The 18,399-nt window shown below is 39.6% G+C and overlaps 1 protein-coding gene across 5 annotated transcripts; it reads left to right on the top strand.

The window, feature by feature from the left end:
* The first annotated feature begins 43 nt into the window (after window positions 1–43).
* On the top strand, window positions 44–6,386 carry PTTG1 (PTTG1 regulator of sister chromatid separation, securin). Of its 5 annotated transcripts, none has more exons than XM_067463735.1 (7): window positions 44–75; window positions 1,687–1,794; window positions 2,780–2,890; window positions 4,495–4,667; window positions 5,317–5,407; window positions 5,675–5,824; window positions 6,089–6,386. In XM_067463735.1, the coding sequence occupies exons 3-7, from the start codon at window positions 2,800–2,802 to the stop codon at window positions 6,172–6,174; spliced, it is 591 nt and encodes a 196-aa protein (XP_067319836.1). In that variant the 5' UTR covers window positions 44–75; window positions 1,687–1,794; window positions 2,780–2,799; the 3' UTR covers window positions 6,175–6,386. The 5 variants fall into 5 exon arrangements, with proteins under 5 accessions (XP_067319836.1, XP_060620942.2, XP_067319835.1 ...); XM_060764959.2 differs by lacking the exon at window positions 44–75 and adding an exon at window positions 1,379–1,481; XM_067463734.1 differs by lacking the exon at window positions 44–75 and adding an exon at window positions 1,453–1,476.
* The last annotated feature ends 12,013 nt before the right edge of the window (window positions 6,387–18,399 follow it).

Raw genomic sequence — 18,399 nt, 5'->3', positions numbered from 1 at the left:
AGGGATAGAGCTTAATTCACCTCCGAAGCAAGGGATCCTTCCCAATCAGCTTCGGCTGCCCAGCGTTCATTCTGGGTGACTGCAGAGAGTGAATGGCTGCTTGAAAAAAAAAAAAAAAGGATTGGGTTTAAGAACCTGCAGAGCCATAGCTAGAGCACTACTATGGAAACAGACCAATGGAATCATGGGATTTATAGTTTAGCGAAGGACATTAAGAACTCCCAGTTAGAGAGCTCTTGGGCCTCGCTGAACTACAAGCCCAGAATGGGAGGTGACAGGTAGAGCGCTGGGCTCTTCCTTTTGGGCAGCTGGGTCATTGGAGAGATTTCTCAGCCTTTTGCAGAGAAGGGAAATCATATCTCCCTTTCAGGGCAGCCCTGAGCCTCCTTCCACACAGTTGTATAACATCCATAATGAACCGGATTATATGGCAGTGTGGACTCAGATATCCCAGTTCAAAACAGATATTGTGGATTACTCGCCTTGATATTTTGGGTTTTATGGCTATGTGGAAGGGCCCTGAGGCATAACTCCCTTAGGCCCCTTCTACACTGCCATATAATATCCAATTTATTTTATTTGAACTGGATTATATGGCAGTGTAGACTCATATAATCCAGTTCAAAGCAGATGTGTAATATCTTTGATTATCTGGATTGTATGGCAGGGCCTTAGGGCCCTTTCAGTGTCCTTATGTACCAGCTGTGTTTTTGACTGCAATTCCCAGCATTCCTCAAACTGCCCTTGGTCACGCTTGGCTTGGGGATTCTGGGACCTGCAATCCAAAAAGGCCACTTCTGTGCTGTAGAAATAATGCAGTTTGGGACCACTTTAACTGCCATGGCTATGGGATCCTGGGGTTTTGTGGCTTGGTGAGGCAACAGCCTTGGGCAGAGAAGGTAAAACTACAACGCCCAGGATCGCATAGCATTGAGCCCTGGCAGTTAAAGCTGTATCAATGCGGCACTAATTCTGCAATGTAGATGCACCCAAAATTAACTTTTCAAAGCGGCACTGTAGGGTGCTCTCTCTGGATTGCAGCACAGGCCAGCATCTGCTAAGGTGCATCTACATTGTAGGGTGAATGCAGTTTGACACCACTATGACCGCCATGGCGCAATGCTATGGAACCAGGGGAGATGTAGTTTTCCAGGGCCCTTAGCCTTCTCTGCCAAGGAGTGCCTTGCCAAAGTACGACTCCCATGACTCCATAGCATTGAGCCACAGCGCTTAAAGGGATCTCAAACGGTGTGAATTCCTGAGTCCTGCAACTAACACCTACAGTATTTTCCGAGGTTTACTCCCGACTGCGCAAACTCCGCTCGCGCCCTTCTTCTCTGCTGCTGTTGGTTTAGCAAAACAGCCAATCAGGATTGCTGGCGTCCTGCGAGGATGGGAACCAACCAATGACGTACGACGTTAACGATTTTAAAAACAGTTCCCTGTTAGACTGAACTCTATGAACTCACTTTGAAGGCACGGTGGGTTGGGTTGGGATTCATAAGTGGGGTTTGCAGGTGTTTTTCTCTTCATTTTTAATGGAATGCTGCTTAATGCTTTGAGATTCAGGACTGCACCTTTATTTTGTATAATATTATAAGCATAATTAAAAATAAGATATAATTAATAATGTACCAGGAACAAGGATAAACATTTATGGTTTTGTGTTTTTGCTTTAATTCCTAGTTGTTTCCTGTTGGTCGAAGCTTCCTTCCAAAAGATCTCAACCAGGATAGACTGGTGTTATTTGGCTGTGTTACTGCAGTTGGTTGCTTTCCAGAGAGTGTAGTTTGAGTGAGTAGCTCCAGACAGGAGAAACTGTGTCAAATAAGCCAAAAGTGTCGGCATGCATGTTGTTGGCTTTAGTAAAAAAGTAACTTTTTTTAAAAAAATCTTGTGACTGTTGAAACCACTGGTTCATGGAAAGTATTCAAATAAGTTAAAACAACAAACCTTTGAACATCGTACCTTTTCAAGACTTTTCTGCTTTGTTTTTTTAATCGCTTTTGAAAAAAAATTGTTCTGTTTGCAAATGTACTTTTATTAAGTACTAGCCATCCCCTGCCACACCTTGCTGTGGCCCAGTCTGTGTATATGTGTTTTGTGTGTGTATGTATGTGTATATATGTGGTTATGCAAATGCGTTGTAATGTATTTTTTATTTTCTGGCTTTTTAAGCCCCTTCTGCTGTGTTTTTCAGTGTTTTTATGAGTGATGGTCACTCGTTGGCCTGATAGGTGTATTGTGTCCACATTTGGTGTCAATTTGAGTTATGTTAATCCCACAAACGAACATTCCATTTTTATTTATATAGAGTTCAAATTTTAATTAAATATTTAAATACCACACTGATGAACTTGTGAGCTTTTATTTTTCTGATGCAAGTGACTAGAGCAGGTATGGGGAAAGTTCGGCCCTCCAGGTGTTTTGGACTTCAACTCCCACAATGTATAACAGCCGGTTGGAATTCCTAACCAGCGGTTAGTAATTGTGGGAGTTAAAGTACAAAACACCTGGAGGGCCAAACTTTGCCCATGCCTGGATTAGAGAGCAGTGAATGTTTTTAAAATTCCTTATATAAAATACTGTAGTGTTTGTCCCAGCTCAGTAGAAGGAAGCTTCACAAGTCTTAAACAGTGTGTCAAACTAATAATGTTTGTTTTCACTCCAAGAAGCTTGACTGGGTGTTCTTGAGAGAACATGTTTCCTGTTGTATTTTTGGGGCATTATTACATGAGCAATATAGGATCTGCTACTGCAGCTGTGGTGTCTATTTTAGGACCATCTGATGCAAAAGGAATGGCAACGCGCATATACATAGACAAAGAAAATGGTGATGCTGGCATTGTTACTGCCTCTAAGGATCGACTCAGAACCCTACCAGCACCTTGTGAGTATGCATTAATTCAAATGTAAAGCCGATATAAAAGAACTAATATGCCCCTTTGCTTGAAAGTACTAGTGACTTTAATGAGCGAGTTCTTACTCACCCTGTGGTTACTCTCATTCTTTATCGTAGTCAGCTATGCATTTATTTTTCTCATCTTGTACATAATTGCTAATCTCTGGGCACATTTCATAAGCAGCCACATTACTGAATTGTAGTGAGGGTTTGATCAGTTGTTGAATATGTTCCTTTTGGGGAACCCTGTGTGTAGTATCTTGAGTTCCTTGATGGAATATAAACATATGTTTTAAGAAGATACTTGAAAAGGAGTTAGTGAAGCTTTTATGTAAAGAGTAGCAATGAGCAGAAGACAATGTTTTAGAAAGAAAACTTTGAACAAGCAAAGGAAGAAAAAAATGGATAGAAGGGACACATACTATTAATTGGTTGCCTTTCAATGAGGAAGCTTCCAGTAGTACTTCACACTTAGAACTTTCTCCCTTGCAAGTCATAACACCTGAGCAGAGTTGGAAGATTTCTTCCTCCACTAGGCTTTCACCTGGTCAGGTTATGAGGTCTAAAGTGCTTGTATTAATTGCTCTAGAGCACTGCTCCTTAAACCGTGGGCCCTTATCCTAAATAGTCCTGAAAAATTTGGCAACAGTCAAAGGTTTCTGAATATTACTTATGACCTCATCAGGCAGGGTTTTTTACCTGTCCTAGCACGCTGCCGGAGCCCATCATGTGACACAGTGCTACTAGCATCGGGGCTCCGTCCTGGCAACATGCTAAGAGGAAACCAGGGACAGTAGGGAAATGTGGGATGAAAGCCTGTGACCCACCATGGTAAAGGGATGAAGCTGGGAGCTGACACGGGGTCCACCCCCCCCCCCAATCTCTTGACTTTTGGACCTTAGTAGCAGTTTTAGACTTTTATACAAATCAGTTGTGTGTTGTTTACAGTGAACTGCAGAAAATTCTTCAGCTGTTCTTAATAAAAGAAAATCAACTTATTTAGCAATCCTTGGAAATGATTTTTATGCTTATTTTATTTATATATCCGAGGTTATGTAAAAATATCTTAGTCTAAAATGGGTCCTAAGTGGAAATGCTTAAGGAGCTGTGCTCTACAGTAGCATTCTGGAAACTGGATTGTAACACAGTTATCTTCCTTGATGGCAAAATTGATAGTTATAACAATCAGAAACACTATTTTGTTCCTAGGTTATAAATGCCATTTTCTCATTGTTTCTACCATAAAAATCTGAACGAGTTTATTGAACTGCAAAACCTTTGTTTTTGCGGGACATCCTGCAGCACATTTTGCTATAGCTTTTTAATAACTATCTCATAGAGTCTCAACCAATTCCAAATAGTTTGTGGCAAGAAACTCTAGAAAGGAAGTTTCTGGAGTATAACAACTACTTTCAAAGTAAGGACCGCACAGTTAAACAAGAAATAACACTTTCAAACCAGGAGCAGATTTTTTTCCAGATTTTCTTACATGGTGTAATTTGTTCACCTGTCTGATGCCATACTACATATAATCAATGAAAAGATGTTGAAACTGAATCTTAAGCATGCTGGATGCTTTTTTCTTTCTGCAGCAAAGATATTTGGTGAAAAGTCTCACCCTAAGACTCCACTTGTTGGAAGGACAGCAAATGTCAATCTGAAGAATGCGAACTCTCAGTCAGCCAGGAAGGCCCTTGGAAATGTGAATAAGCCTTTGTCAGCAACAAAACTGGTTTCTATGGAAAAGAAGTTACCTGCAAAAAAGGTAACATGTGCTGTAGGGCTTCTTCTCATTTTGAAACAGAACAGTAATGCTAATGCCAAAGCTTGTTTTAGTATAAATTAAAGTGAAAATCTCACAGTAATCTCAACCGCAACATAATAGCCAAGCTGTGTTGTGTATTCAAAGATGTGCCCCAGTCTGTCAGACATACACATGGTGCCTAGTGATTGACCTATTTATTTTGGGAAAAGGGTAAAATAGTTCTAGTAAGTGTTTTATGTGTACTTTATTTCCTTGCAGTGCCTCAATAAAAGATAGTTGGGGATTCTTTATTTTGCATTAAACCCAGGGAAGGGAGACTTGTGGCCCAAATTGCTTTGCTTATCCTGTTAATTGGGAACAATCTGGGAAATGTCATTGTTTTTCTTCAATCATAGGTGAAAATAGGGGATGGAACCTATGCTTATAAAATGGCAATATTAAAACACAAGCTACTGTACAGAAAGAAACAAAAGATTGGTTCTCCTCCCATCACAGCACATCTCTTTCCATTGTGGCAGCTCCAGAAGGAAGCTTTACTTTCCTATAGTCATGGTTTTTCCATTTTCTTGTATCTATGAATGTAGAGAACTGACTGTATAACCCAGCTCTTTTTGCAACTTTTGTAACCACTTCCCCTTATTTTTGCAAGGCTACGAAGAGTACAAATCGAGTTGAAGGCTGCAGCATGATTCCAGAAAACTGTCTAGAAAAGGAGAATTTCTTTCCCTATGATCCTCTAGGTAATAACTTTTAAAACGTATAGCTTCACCTTTCTTGGCAAAATGTGGTGAGAGCTGGTTAATTTACATATATAAAAATACAGATGACAGGATATGGTATTGCTGACCTGACAAAGCTGATGTGATGTGTTAAATTGAATTTTTGTATAGGACAATGTGAAACAGCGATGAAACTTTAGGTATTACTATTGGGTTGGGCTTGTCTGTGTCTTTACTTCAAAATGGAATGGAAATCGGCACTAAACTATTGATATTGTATTTGAACAGACTTTGAAAGTTTTGAAGTTCCTGAGGAGCATAGACTGAGCCACATGTCCCTGACAGGTGCTCCTCTCATGATGTTTGAAAAAGCATCCAACCAATTCACAAGTATAGTCTCTGCACCCATAAGCCAACCTTTGATGTCATGGGACTATGGTAAGTATGGTATTTATCTTTTTTCTTCAAAGTTAAGGCTTGAAATGTTGCACTGAAAAGGTGCAGAATAAGATTGACTTGAGCAAATAGAGCAGAAGCAATTTGATGGCTTCTCAGCAGGAGTTGACAAAATGTGGATGACTAAGTGAATGCATATAATGGGGACTTGAAAGAAAATTGATGTTGGGACTCAAAGCAATCAAAGCCACTAGAATGTAACTAACCTGAAATAGTGACTTGAGTTTTTTTAAAATGTTGTTTCAGATAATCTGTCAGATCCTCTGCAATCAACTAAAGATTTCCTGTTTACCTTGGATGATATAACAATTGATCTCCCCTCTCCTTTGTAATATTGAAAAAGATTTTATTTTTATTGAATTCTGGTAAACTTTTATCAGTTTCACAGTAACAAACTTACAGTTCAAACAAGGACTCATTTTGTGGAGGGGGCTAGAACGATAGAAACATTTCTTAAGGTTGCATTTAGATGTTTCTTACTTTTGACCTAGAATTGTACAAGAGACCAGAATTTTAGAAGGATAACTAGTTAGTGTTTTTTTTTTTTAATTATAGGTAACATTCAGTACTTGGGTCATTTGATAGAAGTTCCTAACTCAGGATGGTAATATTACTTTCTAACTAATCCTAGAGACTGTTAAAAGGAAGCTTATTGGTTTCAAAGTGGTCTGCTTTCCATTTTGCCTGTTTAGCATTTGCATTCCTTAGGCTTGTGCCCCAAAAGTGGTACTTTGCAACTCTAAATGGTATCATCCAATTTGTTAATGACAATTCAGACCTTTTCTTTTATGTGAAGACTGCTACTTTATATGTATATTAATAAAACATCTGTAATTGAGTGTTTTCGCTAGTGTCAAACTGCAGGGTCATTCTTTTTCTTGGAACCTGCCACCCGGGAGGAGGGTACTGCGTGCTGATCATCTTGCATCTTGCATCTTTCTTAACATGGCCGAAATAAATACTAAGCCAGGACTTGCCAACAATGGTCATGTAAGATAGAATGTTAATGTTCTTATAGCAAATTGCTATGTAATTTTTTGAAATGATAGAAACAACTTCTTAGATGGCTACACACTACCATCATGTGGCCATTTTGATGTGGTACATCACTGTGTAGATCAGACTTAAATGTGCAATTTAGTGAGCATTGCGTTGAACAAGGCAGTTAGTGTTTTCCTTGTCTGTATTTCCCAGTAATGGGAGAGCTGCTGTTTTCAGCATTATTGAAATTACGTTCAGAGAACTTCCTTTAGTTAAGACGCCTTTCTGGTCACAATAAAAAGTAGCCTGGAACAGAGGAAGAAGTGGGGTGAGATAAACGTTTCAGTTGCAAACAAGGATGGCATTTAACAAATAGAAAAGGTATTTGCTTAAATGGCCTACATATATATATACACACACATACTAAAGTAGCACTCTGTGAAGAGCTTTGGCTTACATCCATCTAGCTACATATAATCATGGCTCTTGTGGGAGGATGGAGATGCTTGAGCCAATGAGGATGGAAATTAACACATTCTATGTTGTGACCTGCAATAGGTAAATATTGTAAGGAAGGAGTATGGCACAACTTTCATCCATAACAGGATGAACACAGTGTGTCTTGGAATCAGTTCTTCTGCCCACAGCTGTCAGTTGGACATGGCATGTGGTTTTCTTTGCAAGTCTTTTTTTTTTAAAGAGGAAGTGAATATTGTTTATTTCCTTTAAAAATATACTGGGCCTAAAATCATGGCAAAAGGCCCCTACTCCTTAGAGAACCATTGTGGCCAACATTTGCTCCTTTTTCTTTGTTGCAAGGGAAGTGGTATGTGGCCCTACAAGATATAATGTGTCCCCCTAGTTAACAACTGAACTATGGTTACAGCCAGGGTGGGCAGTTTTTTTTGTGTGGGTGGTGGAGGAGGAAATAATAAAAGAATATTTATAGGATGGGAGGCTAAGATGTTTTTAGTATGGTAACAATTGTGAAATGACTTCTGGCAAAGGCAGCATGCTTCTTAAATAAAATTCATCTTGTCCTGTGGGGTGTTTTCTTAGGGCAAATGATTTTACCGAAGGGTTAGGTATTCTATGACATACCTTTATGATATATCCAGAGCTAACAGGGTGACTCATGCTCAAAGGAAGCATGTACCTGATGGATGAATATAAAACTACCCAAACTGTCTTATTGCTCCCCAAATTACCAAGGTCGCCTACTCTTATCACTTCCATTATTTGGAGATGAGCACCGTAATTGAATGTACTTAACATGATGTAGGTAATAAAGTTTTATGCTGTGCAGCCAGCTGGTTCTAATATGCTACTTAAAGAGAGAGTCCACTCTTTTCTTCTTGAAAGCCTCTGCTTTTCTTGAGGCATGTGTCTATTTCCACTGAGAATATGTGAAGCTCTTTAGCCAAAGAGATTAGCTAACTGGAATAATTTAAACCACACATTTCTAGTTCTATAGACCCCCGTTCCAGGTTCAAGAAGAGAGCCGCATGGCATTATATTCTACTACAATTTACAATAGAATCCTGAATCAGTGTTTGGGGGGAAGTGTTTAAATGGCAACAAACAGGGCAGTTGTATACAGAATGACTGAAAAAGTCCTGCTCTGTCCAATGGGACTTGTACTTGGAAAGTGTGTACCTTCAGTATGTAAAAGTCAGCAAGAAAGATCGTGGGGTACTAGACTAGTAAAATCTTAAAAATACAGATTTACCTAAAGCAACAAAGTCTGATAGTAAAGCTTCTTACAAAGTCTTTTCACACATGCCCAGCCACTTTTCCAACTCATCCTTTACTTAGAGTAAAGTTTCTCAAGACTGTGCTCCCCCAGATGTTTTGGACTTCAGTTCCCACAATTCCTAACAGCTGGTAACTTGACTGGGATTTCTAGGAGTTGACGTTCAAAACACCTGGAGGAGCTGCTGTAGAGGAATGTTTTCTAGAAGCATCAGCATAATGATGAAGTGAGCATAGAGAACCACAGACTTTTGAAGTTGCAGTAATGGAGTTGTATTAAATAATGCAATAAACTTAAACTGGGAAACGATGGGATTCTACACTACTGTAGCAATGTATGCTTGCCTACAACAGACAAGGTAAACGAGTCCCTTCCTTGGCATGTGTGAACAGCAAAACAAAAGGTGAGAGCAGATACACCTGGCTTGGCAAATTTTCTGTTAAAGAAGTAAAGTATACACCGCTGGTACATCATACCCCCCAAAATTAGGAATTATATATAAAAATGCTGATAAAAAATGTTGGAAGTGTAAATTACAGGAAGGCTCTTATTACCACATGTGGTGGACTTGTGAAAAAACAATAGAGTATTGGAAAATGATACATAATGAATGCAATTTTTAAAGAAAATTGACTTTACAATGAAGCCAGAATTTTATCTTTTAGGAATGTTTGATACGGAAACATTTAAAGATTCTAATGTGGATAAATTATTCCCCTTTTTTTGCAATGGTGGCCAGAATGTATTTTGCTAAACTTTGGAAACTTGAAGCAATACCTTCCAAGATACAATGGACAAACGAAATTATGGAAATTAAAGACCTGGACAGACTGACATTTTTGCTCATACAAAATAATGAGAAAGGAATTAAAATGACGAACAATTTTTGAGGACTATGTAAAATAAGAAGGCTAATGAAAATCTGTTTATAAGACTGAGGAAGAACTATATATATATTTGAATTTACAGTTATATAATGTGTTATAGGGTATAAGGAAGAAGAACAGAAGTCAACTTTTTTGTTATTTTAGTGTTTAGATTTTGTTATATTGTGTAGTAATGTGTTTTTATGTCATTCTTATGTAATACTTAATAAAATTATTTTTTAATGAAGTAAAGGCTAGGAATACAGCTACTTAACTGACTTGTATCTAATCTATAGCCACACTGGAGCATTCAAACACAAAAGTATCAATTATTACCCTTTAAAACAGTGGGTCGTCAGATGTTGTGTCCTACAACTCCCAGAAATCCTAGCCAGTTTACCAGCTGTTCAGATTTCTGGGAGTTTGAAGGCCAAAACATCTAAGGATCCACAGGTTAAGAAGCATTGCTTTAAAAGATTCCAAAGTTTGTGTTCAATTTCTTCTTGAACTTCCCTTAGAATGATTATTTTGAGGCACACAGAAAAGATTGCCACTCCACAGGCTTGCTCTACTGTGCAGGACCAATAAGAAAAATGACCTGTCTGCTTTTCCATCTATTTCTCTTTCACTTTGTACTCACAGGTTGCAGGAATGTGTAGATATGCCGTGCTCTTTGCCACTCTGCGCTCTGTTGGATGAATACAGATGGCTTAAATAAACAATAAACCAACATCTTTCATGACCCAGATATAAAGTCTAGGGAGGGGTAAAGGATTTATCTACACTAGAAGGCTCTCATCCCTGTAAGATCTATAGAAAATCTTGCTGTAATGGGCCATTATCATGCTTTCATCTGATATATTCTCAGGCTTAAGACATCTGTTTCTTTAAATGTGAAGGATATCTAGTTAGTCATTGATATGGTTCCTATTCGTTGTAAACATCTTTTACAATCTTAGTTTTGTATTGACCCATATAAAAAGTTGACCTGATAACAAAGATTTGTCTCTGTTCTACATGAACGCCACTACAATTTCTAGCTAATTACTCCCTATGATGAATTCATTGAATAGTGGCTGGATTTTTCATTATGTCATAAAAAGCAATATATATGCTGATTAGTATGCTATAATTTCATTGAAAAATATCCAATATGCTGTGTTCATAGCAAAGGCACACACCTTAGAAATTATATTCAGACACCAAAGCATTAATGATAACCCCGTTAGATATGTAATAACAAATGCTGAAAATCTAACATATTGTTAACTTTGAGAAACTACATGCTTTGAGTTAATCAAAATGACAGTCTTTGGCCCCTTGATGGACTTTCTTTGGATGGTCTGTCTGTCCTATAGTGTATTGGTATGTAAAGCTACCAATACACTTTAGGACAGACCAGTGGTCTGTAGGGCTGTTACATTTTCCTATATATTTATTTATTTACAACATTTCTACCCTGCCCTTCTCAACCTCTGAGGGGGGACTCAGAGTGGCTAACACTGGCAACAATCCAATGCCACAAATATCACAGTAAACAATATAAAACTATAAATACACATTAGATTAAAAACAATAACATTAGTTATACAATCATATAGCCATTTCCATTATTAAAACAATCATATGGTCCAATTCAATGTCCAAAGTGCTGTTATGCCTGCTAGCCAAAAGCCTGGTTCCAAAGCCATTATTTCAGTTTTTTTTCCTAAAGGAAAGGATGGACCTTTAAGCTCTTAAGGGATAAATAACTGTATAAGACGGCACTGAATGTTTGCTGGATATGTATGTTCTGTGATCTGCCCTGAGTCCCCTTCGGGGTGAGAAGGGTGGAATATAAATACTACAAATAAAATAAACTGAACGGCAAAATGTTTGGAGGACCATTGAAATACTGAGACGATGATGGGAATACATTTAGAGACAGAAGAAACATCAACAGTTATCTGTTCATTTCTCCCAGGCACAACAATTAATGGAACGAAGCTGGGATTCAGATACATTAAAGTGGTTCCGTTTAGATATCTGAGTCATGTATGCACTTGAAGGGGAGCCCCCAGTGGCGCAGTGGGTTAAACAATTGAGCTGCTGAGCTTGTTGACCGAAAGGTTGCAGGTTCAAATCCGGGGAGCGGCGTGAGCTTCTGCTGTCAGCCCCAGCTTCTGCCAACTTAGCAGTTTGAAAACATGCAAATGTGAGTAGATCAATAGGTACTGCTCCAGTGGGAAGGTAGCAGCGCTCCATGCAGTCATGCTGCCACATGACCTTGGAGGTGTCTGCGAAAAATGCCGACTCTTCGGCTTAGAAATTGAGATGAGCACCACACCCCAGAGTCGGACACGACTCTACCTATGCACTTGAAGAAGGCAAAAACTAAGCAGACTGGCTGACTGAAGAACTAGGTGGTGGTGTAGTGGGCCACATTTAATTAAGTCCCACACCAGCTCTATTCATTTATGATGCCAAGAAACTCCTCCCTTGCTGCCCAGGATCGATCCTTTTGCTTCACAGTGCAGAACCTGGGCATTAGAAATTCCACAAGAGTTCTGCTTAAACAGACAACATATTTGGCATTGTGCTCTACAATTTCAATTATTTAATGTGACTGATTTGTAAATAGGATTTAGCACAGCCATTGGGAATATGTGGCACTTCAGAAGTTAGATTACTGTTCCCATTATTCCTGGGCATTGGCAGAATTAGCTGGAATTGATGGGAGCTGAAATGTACCTTTGTTTTGAAGGGTTATACATTTTCACTTTAATTTTAGAAGTAACCTATATAAATAAAAATGTAATGTTTGTTTGTGGGATTAACATAATTCAAAAACCACTGGATGAATTGACACCAAATTTGGACACAATACACCTACTACGCCAACGAGTGACCATCACAAAAAAAAAAATGATTTTGTCATTTGGGAGTTGTAGTTGCCAGGATTTATAGTTAACCTACAATCAAAGAGCATTCTGAACTCCACTAATGATGGAATTGAACCAAACTTGGTACACAGGACTCCCATAACCAACAGAAAACACAAGAAGGGTTTGGTGGGTATTGACCTTGAGTTTGGGAGGTGTATTTTACCTACACCCAGAGAGCACTGTGGGCTCAAACAATGATGGATCTGGACCAAACTTGGCATGAATATTCCATATGCCCAAATATGAACACAGACGGAGTTTGAGGGAAATAGACCTTGATATTAGGGAGTTGTAGTTACTGGGATTTATAGTTATGGTAAGGGGTCATCACAACATGAGCAACTGTATTAAGGAGTCGCGGCATTAGGAAAGTTGAGAAACACTGGACTAAGGCCTTCTATATTGCCATGGAGAACTGGACTAAGGCTCCTTCTACACTGCTATATGAAATCCAGATTATCAGATTTGAATTGGATTATATGGCAGTGTAGAAGGGACCTTAGTCCAGTTCTCTGTGGCAATATAGAAGGCTAGACTGTCACTTCTCATTTTAGAAAAGGGGGGGGGGGAAATCAAGGGTTTACCCCAAATGTGGAAACCAAAGGCTGCATTTTGGAGAAAAAAAACCTGTTTTATAAAGTAGTGATGGGAGAGTTAGGGTATAGGAATTTGAGAATTTTCTTAGAATCAGGATTGAACTCCTTTTGCAAATATTTATACCATATGACTCCCCCATATTTGGGAGGGAGGGACATTCCAAGGCTTTCCATAGATACCCAAAACTGAACAATAGCAAACCCTATATTTTCACTATGTGTGGGTTGAGAGTATAATGTATAACCACAATGAAGGGCACAAGGGGCCAAGGACACATTAGGATGGAATAATTTTTCAGCATGCATATGTAAAACCATGGATATTTCTTTTTGAAAATTAAATAGATTATGAGCAAAAAAAATTAAAATAAATACATTTTTTTGCAAATCATTCTCTCTCTCTTCAGAGGCTTCAAAAAATATTGTTTTATAATTCTGGATATTCATCTCGCATTCCTAGCTTTGCATGAAAACAAACGGTGCACACAAAAGCTAAATTGTCTGTCTGTTGAATTACAAGCAAGTTACACTATCTAATAAGGCTGGTCTCATGATAAAGAGCTGATTCAATCTGAGCAATGGTAGGTAGAGGAGGAAGGGCTGTGTGTGTGACTGTCTCATTTTGTAACTGTAAATGACTGCTTTGTCTTTTGCATTTCCCCCCAAGAATTTTGAAGCTGTAATGTCTGACTACTTCACTTGGAAGCATCAAACACTATTTTCCTTTCCCCCCTGAAGGCATAATAGTACCAGCAATATTAATACATTAGCAATAAATAATTCAGAGAATTCTCTTTCTGGACCACAGTAGCAAAAATTAGTAATGGCCCATTGTATGGTCAGAAGAACAAGTAATCAGTTCCCTTTAGAAAGTAAAATGGACCCTCTGTTTAGCGAAAACACCTGGAATATAGTGGCTTCATTTTTCTCCTTTTCACAACTTTTGAATTTTAAAATGTGGATGGATGGAGTTTTCAGTCTCCACCATTATTGTGTACTATTCTGATCTTGTCTGGTGGCATTCATTTTAATCTAGAATTTGAATTTATGAAAATACAATATTTCAATACCAAACAGAAAGGAATTACAAATTCGCAATGGGCATAGCAGGATAAACTGCAACTCAAGATGACCTGTTAATGCATCAAAATATAATATCAAGGCTTTCTCTGTATCCTCTATTGAATCATTTATCCTAGCACAGTGGTTCTCAGCCTGTGGGTCCCCAGATATTTTGGCCTTCAACTCCCAGAAATCCTAACATCTGGTAAACTGGTTGGGATTTCTGGGAGTTGTAGGGCAAAACACCTGGGGACCCACAGGTTGAGAACCACTGTCTTAGCAAGTCCCGCCACAGAAAGGAAGGATCTTAAATAGTGTAATATGTTGCCTTAAGTAAAAAATGAATCAAAGGCATACAACAACAACAGTATTTGATGTAGTGCAGGATTCTGGGCATGCAATCTCATCTACAGACAAGACAGAGGTACTCCTGGTCAGTCGCAGGGCCGAACAGGGTATAGGGTTACAGCCTGTGTTAGACGGGGTCGCACTCCCCCTGAAGACACAGGTTCGCAGTTTGGGTGTGATCCTGGACTCATCGCTGAGCCTGGATCCCCAGGTTTCGGCGGTGACCAGGGGAGCATTCGCACAGTTAAGACTCGTGCGCCAACTGCGACCGTACCTTGGGAAGTCTGACTTGGCCACGGTAGTCCACGCTCTGGTTACATCCCGCCTTGACTACTGCAACGCTCTCTACGTGGGGTTGCCTTTGAAGACGGCCCGGAAGCTCCAATTAGTCCAACGGGCGGCAGCCATGGTATTAACAGGAGCAGGGCGCAGGGAGCATACAACTCCTCTGCTGTACCAGCTCCACTGGCTACCGATTAGCTACTGAGCCCAATTCAAAGTGCTGGCTTTGACCTTTAAAGCCCTAAACGGTTCTGGCCCTACATACCTATCCGAACGTATCTCGGCCTATCAGCCCACCAGGACCCTAAGATCTTCAGGAGAAGCCCTTCTCTCCATCCCGCCTGCTTCACAAGTGCGGCTTGCGGGAACGAGAGATAGGGCCTTTTCTGTGGTGGCCCCCCGGCTTTGGAATGCCCTCCCTACTGAAATAAGATCAGCCACCTCGCTAATGGCATTTCGGAAAAAACTGAAAACTTGGATGTTCGAGCAAGTTTTCAACTAATTCCGATGTGATGATGTTTTGATCATGGACTAGCAATCAAGGATAACGAATTGGATTACGACTTTAACTATGAGATGTTCCGGTCTGTATTGGTGGCCCAATACTATGTATGTATATGTATGTATTTTTATATTTTATTTTATATTTTTAAAGTGAATATTGTATTTTTAAATATGTTGTAAACCGCAATGAGTCGCCGCACAGGCTGAGATATTAGCGGTATACAAGTGTACTAAATAAATAAATAAATAAATAAATACAGAATCTGGCAAAAATGAAATGCAAGAGAACATTGCAAATAGAATTGGTTGCTGTGGCTTTCCCCCTTACTTTTTAGTATGAGGGGGGAGGATATTCTAGAGAACATTTACAAAGATTATAGTATTTTGGGATCCAAAACAGGGAACGTAGTTTGATGAGACTGCTAAATAGCAGAGCACCAAGGACAACAAATGCCCTTGGAAGACTGAAACATACATATTTTAGAGAGTGAAGCTTTCATAAGTTGCTGCAGAGAGAGGTTTTGCCTTCTGTCACATGAATACGAAATGCCTTCTTTTGCTTCGTCGTTGTGCAATGAGAGCATATTCTGGGTCATCGCTCAGCAGTGGAAACTATTACTTTCCCAAAAATGCATTTGTGGTGTTCTGAAGTTATTTCTCGATGACTTGATTGAAAAGTTCTAGCTTTGCCCCACTCTGTTTTCTGAGTTCTTTGTACTGCTGATGCTATTTGGGTGGCTGTGAGTACCACACACTATCATTCATCCATACTGTGTTTTAACAGGAAATTTAAAAGAAACAGTGCAGTGCTTCTTTTCATTAGGTACCTATCATAGGTCATCTTCAATTTGAAACCCTCTGTGCTGTTCACTCAGATAAGTGCCCTCCACATGGGAGCTGTATCTAAAGGGACTTTTGATTACCATATGGATGCTTGTATTTTTCTGAAGTGGTCCAATCTATATTTTTTCAGATCCATGGTTTAACACTTTGATTACACAAAACAAGGCGAAATGTATCCCTGCATAGCATCAGGTTATTTATTTCACGTCAAAAGCATTGCATAAATAGACAAGTATAAGACTAATAAAATAGAGGTAGCACAAGTGGCTAAATAGATCGAAAATGGATAACAATGACCGCATTCTCTCTAGCTTTAAACATTTCTTCCTCTGTGCATGAGGCAGGACATTGTGGACAAGCATACAGATGCGAAGTTGCTTGTTCTGCTCCGTAGCTGCACAAGGTGGAGGATTCTTCTAGGTAGTGCTATTTAGCCAAGTTGTCTTTTGATCTGCCAACTCCACTTCTGAGTCTATTCAGGGACTTCCAAGTTGCCCATTATTGGTTTGGCCCTGAAGGCAGACCCTCGTGGGGGGGGGGGGGGGGGCGGGGGGGCGGCATCCAATTGGGATTTCCTGATTTAGTTGCCCAGAAGGATACTCTTGCTGTTGCTGGGGAAAGATTAAAAGGAGTGGTAGTTCTCATGAAACTTTTCCTTGATTTGAATCTACTGGGAGGAGGGTGATAGCCATGCAGGATGGCTTTCACAGTGTTCAGCCTTATTGCTCTCACAGTTAGCAGCAACTTCCTGTTGCACATCGGGGGGGGGGGGGGGGGAATGTCAGCTAGCTTATAGAATCTATCAACAGGTGTAGATTTGAGACATTCTGTGATTATTGTACACGTTTCGTTCAGTGCTATATTCACCTGATTTGCATGAGCAGACTTGTGCCAAACAGGGCAGGCATACTCAGCTGTTGAGTAAGACAAGGTCAGGGCTGATGTTCTTATTAATTTTGAGTCTACACCCCTGCACTGTCAGTAAGTGTCCACAGGATGCTATTGCGTGCAGCTACTTTGTGCCTGGTGTTCATACAGTATTTCCTAAACCCAAAAGCATTGCTTTACAACATGGCAAGAGGAAGGAAAGAACTGTGCAAGAATGTTTGTATTTGATAAACCTAATATTGCATTTGAGAAGCCTTTTCCAGTCTGTTGTACCCCTTTATTAGTTTGATAGTATTTCCAGGACACCTGTCAATATTGTGAACTCTCTGAAGTAGCAAAGATCCAGAATCTATCCTCCGTGTGTATGCACCTGTAAATCAACTGTTGATTTATGGCAGGTAGCTAAGGAATCCTCAAAGGTTGTTTTGCCAGATCCTTTCTCTGAAAGAGAGCCCACAGCACCTGGTGTTTGTTGACCCTGTTTAGCTTTCGAAATCAAACAGTGTCTAGTACTGAATTTAAAACCTGACTATAACCATTTGTCATTTCTGCTCCTCTCTTCTTTTCATCACCTGTCTATTAAAGCCAAGGCAGTGAGATTTCTTTCCTCTAGAGGGCAGAAGTGTTACAGGAAACAGTTTACAAATTGTCACCAGGATCCACTTCAAAGAATGTAAATTTGAGACAAGTAATGATGGATGGGCAGAAAGCATGACAGCAGCCTTTTCAGAATAGATCACAAGACTGGTGCTTCAAAATCATAAACTGTTTAGTTTAGATACAATCCCTATTCCAGGCACCTGTTTTAGAAATAAGATTTTTACAAAGGTTTGTGGCATGTGGAGGAAAAAGCCTAAAGTGAATTTAAACGGAATGGATGAAAAATCTGAATCTAAGTACACAGGCATCTTTGTCTGAACAAAATGATAGCTGAGGATTTTGGACCTGAGATCTTGGTATGCATAAATGGATCTCTTTGGACATATTAGTTCCAGAAATAGGATTGTGAGATGTTTACAGGAAACTGGGCAAAACCATCTGGTTCTGAAGGCATGCAGAGAGAGATAATTCTACTCCCTCCCTCCCTTTTAATGCCCCCATCAGTTAGACAGCGTTTGAACAGAAGATCCTCTGATCTTCTGTTAATCTGTGGATTATTGTCTATATACAGTGATAAAAGATCTCATCGTTTTTGATCTGGCTTATTATCAGCATTATTCCTACAAAAGCAATGGCACTCTTATGACTGTTGGAATTGATGCAGATAATGCACCGGTGTTGCTGGAAGGAAGGGGTTTTCTTTATTTGCTGAGAATGGGACTACATAGAGGAAGAAGAAACTGGAATCTTGAAGTTTCAGTGCAGCTGGAAGGAGTTCCTCGGTGTCCTTAGGTTTGGAGGGATGAACAACTAGGCTTTACTAGCCCTGTGCCCCTGCTAAAAAGACACAACAATAGAGGTGCCCCCTCCCTATCTCCCATCCTCCTTTTTTAACCAAGGAAATTTTTGT

The sequence above is a fragment of the Anolis sagrei genome, chromosome 2 (genome assembly GCF_037176765.1).
Source record: "Anolis sagrei isolate rAnoSag1 chromosome 2, rAnoSag1.mat, whole genome shotgun sequence".
NCBI lineage: Eukaryota > Metazoa > Chordata > Lepidosauria > Squamata > Dactyloidae > Anolis > Anolis sagrei.
This window is presented reverse-complemented; position numbering and strand designations above follow the sequence as displayed.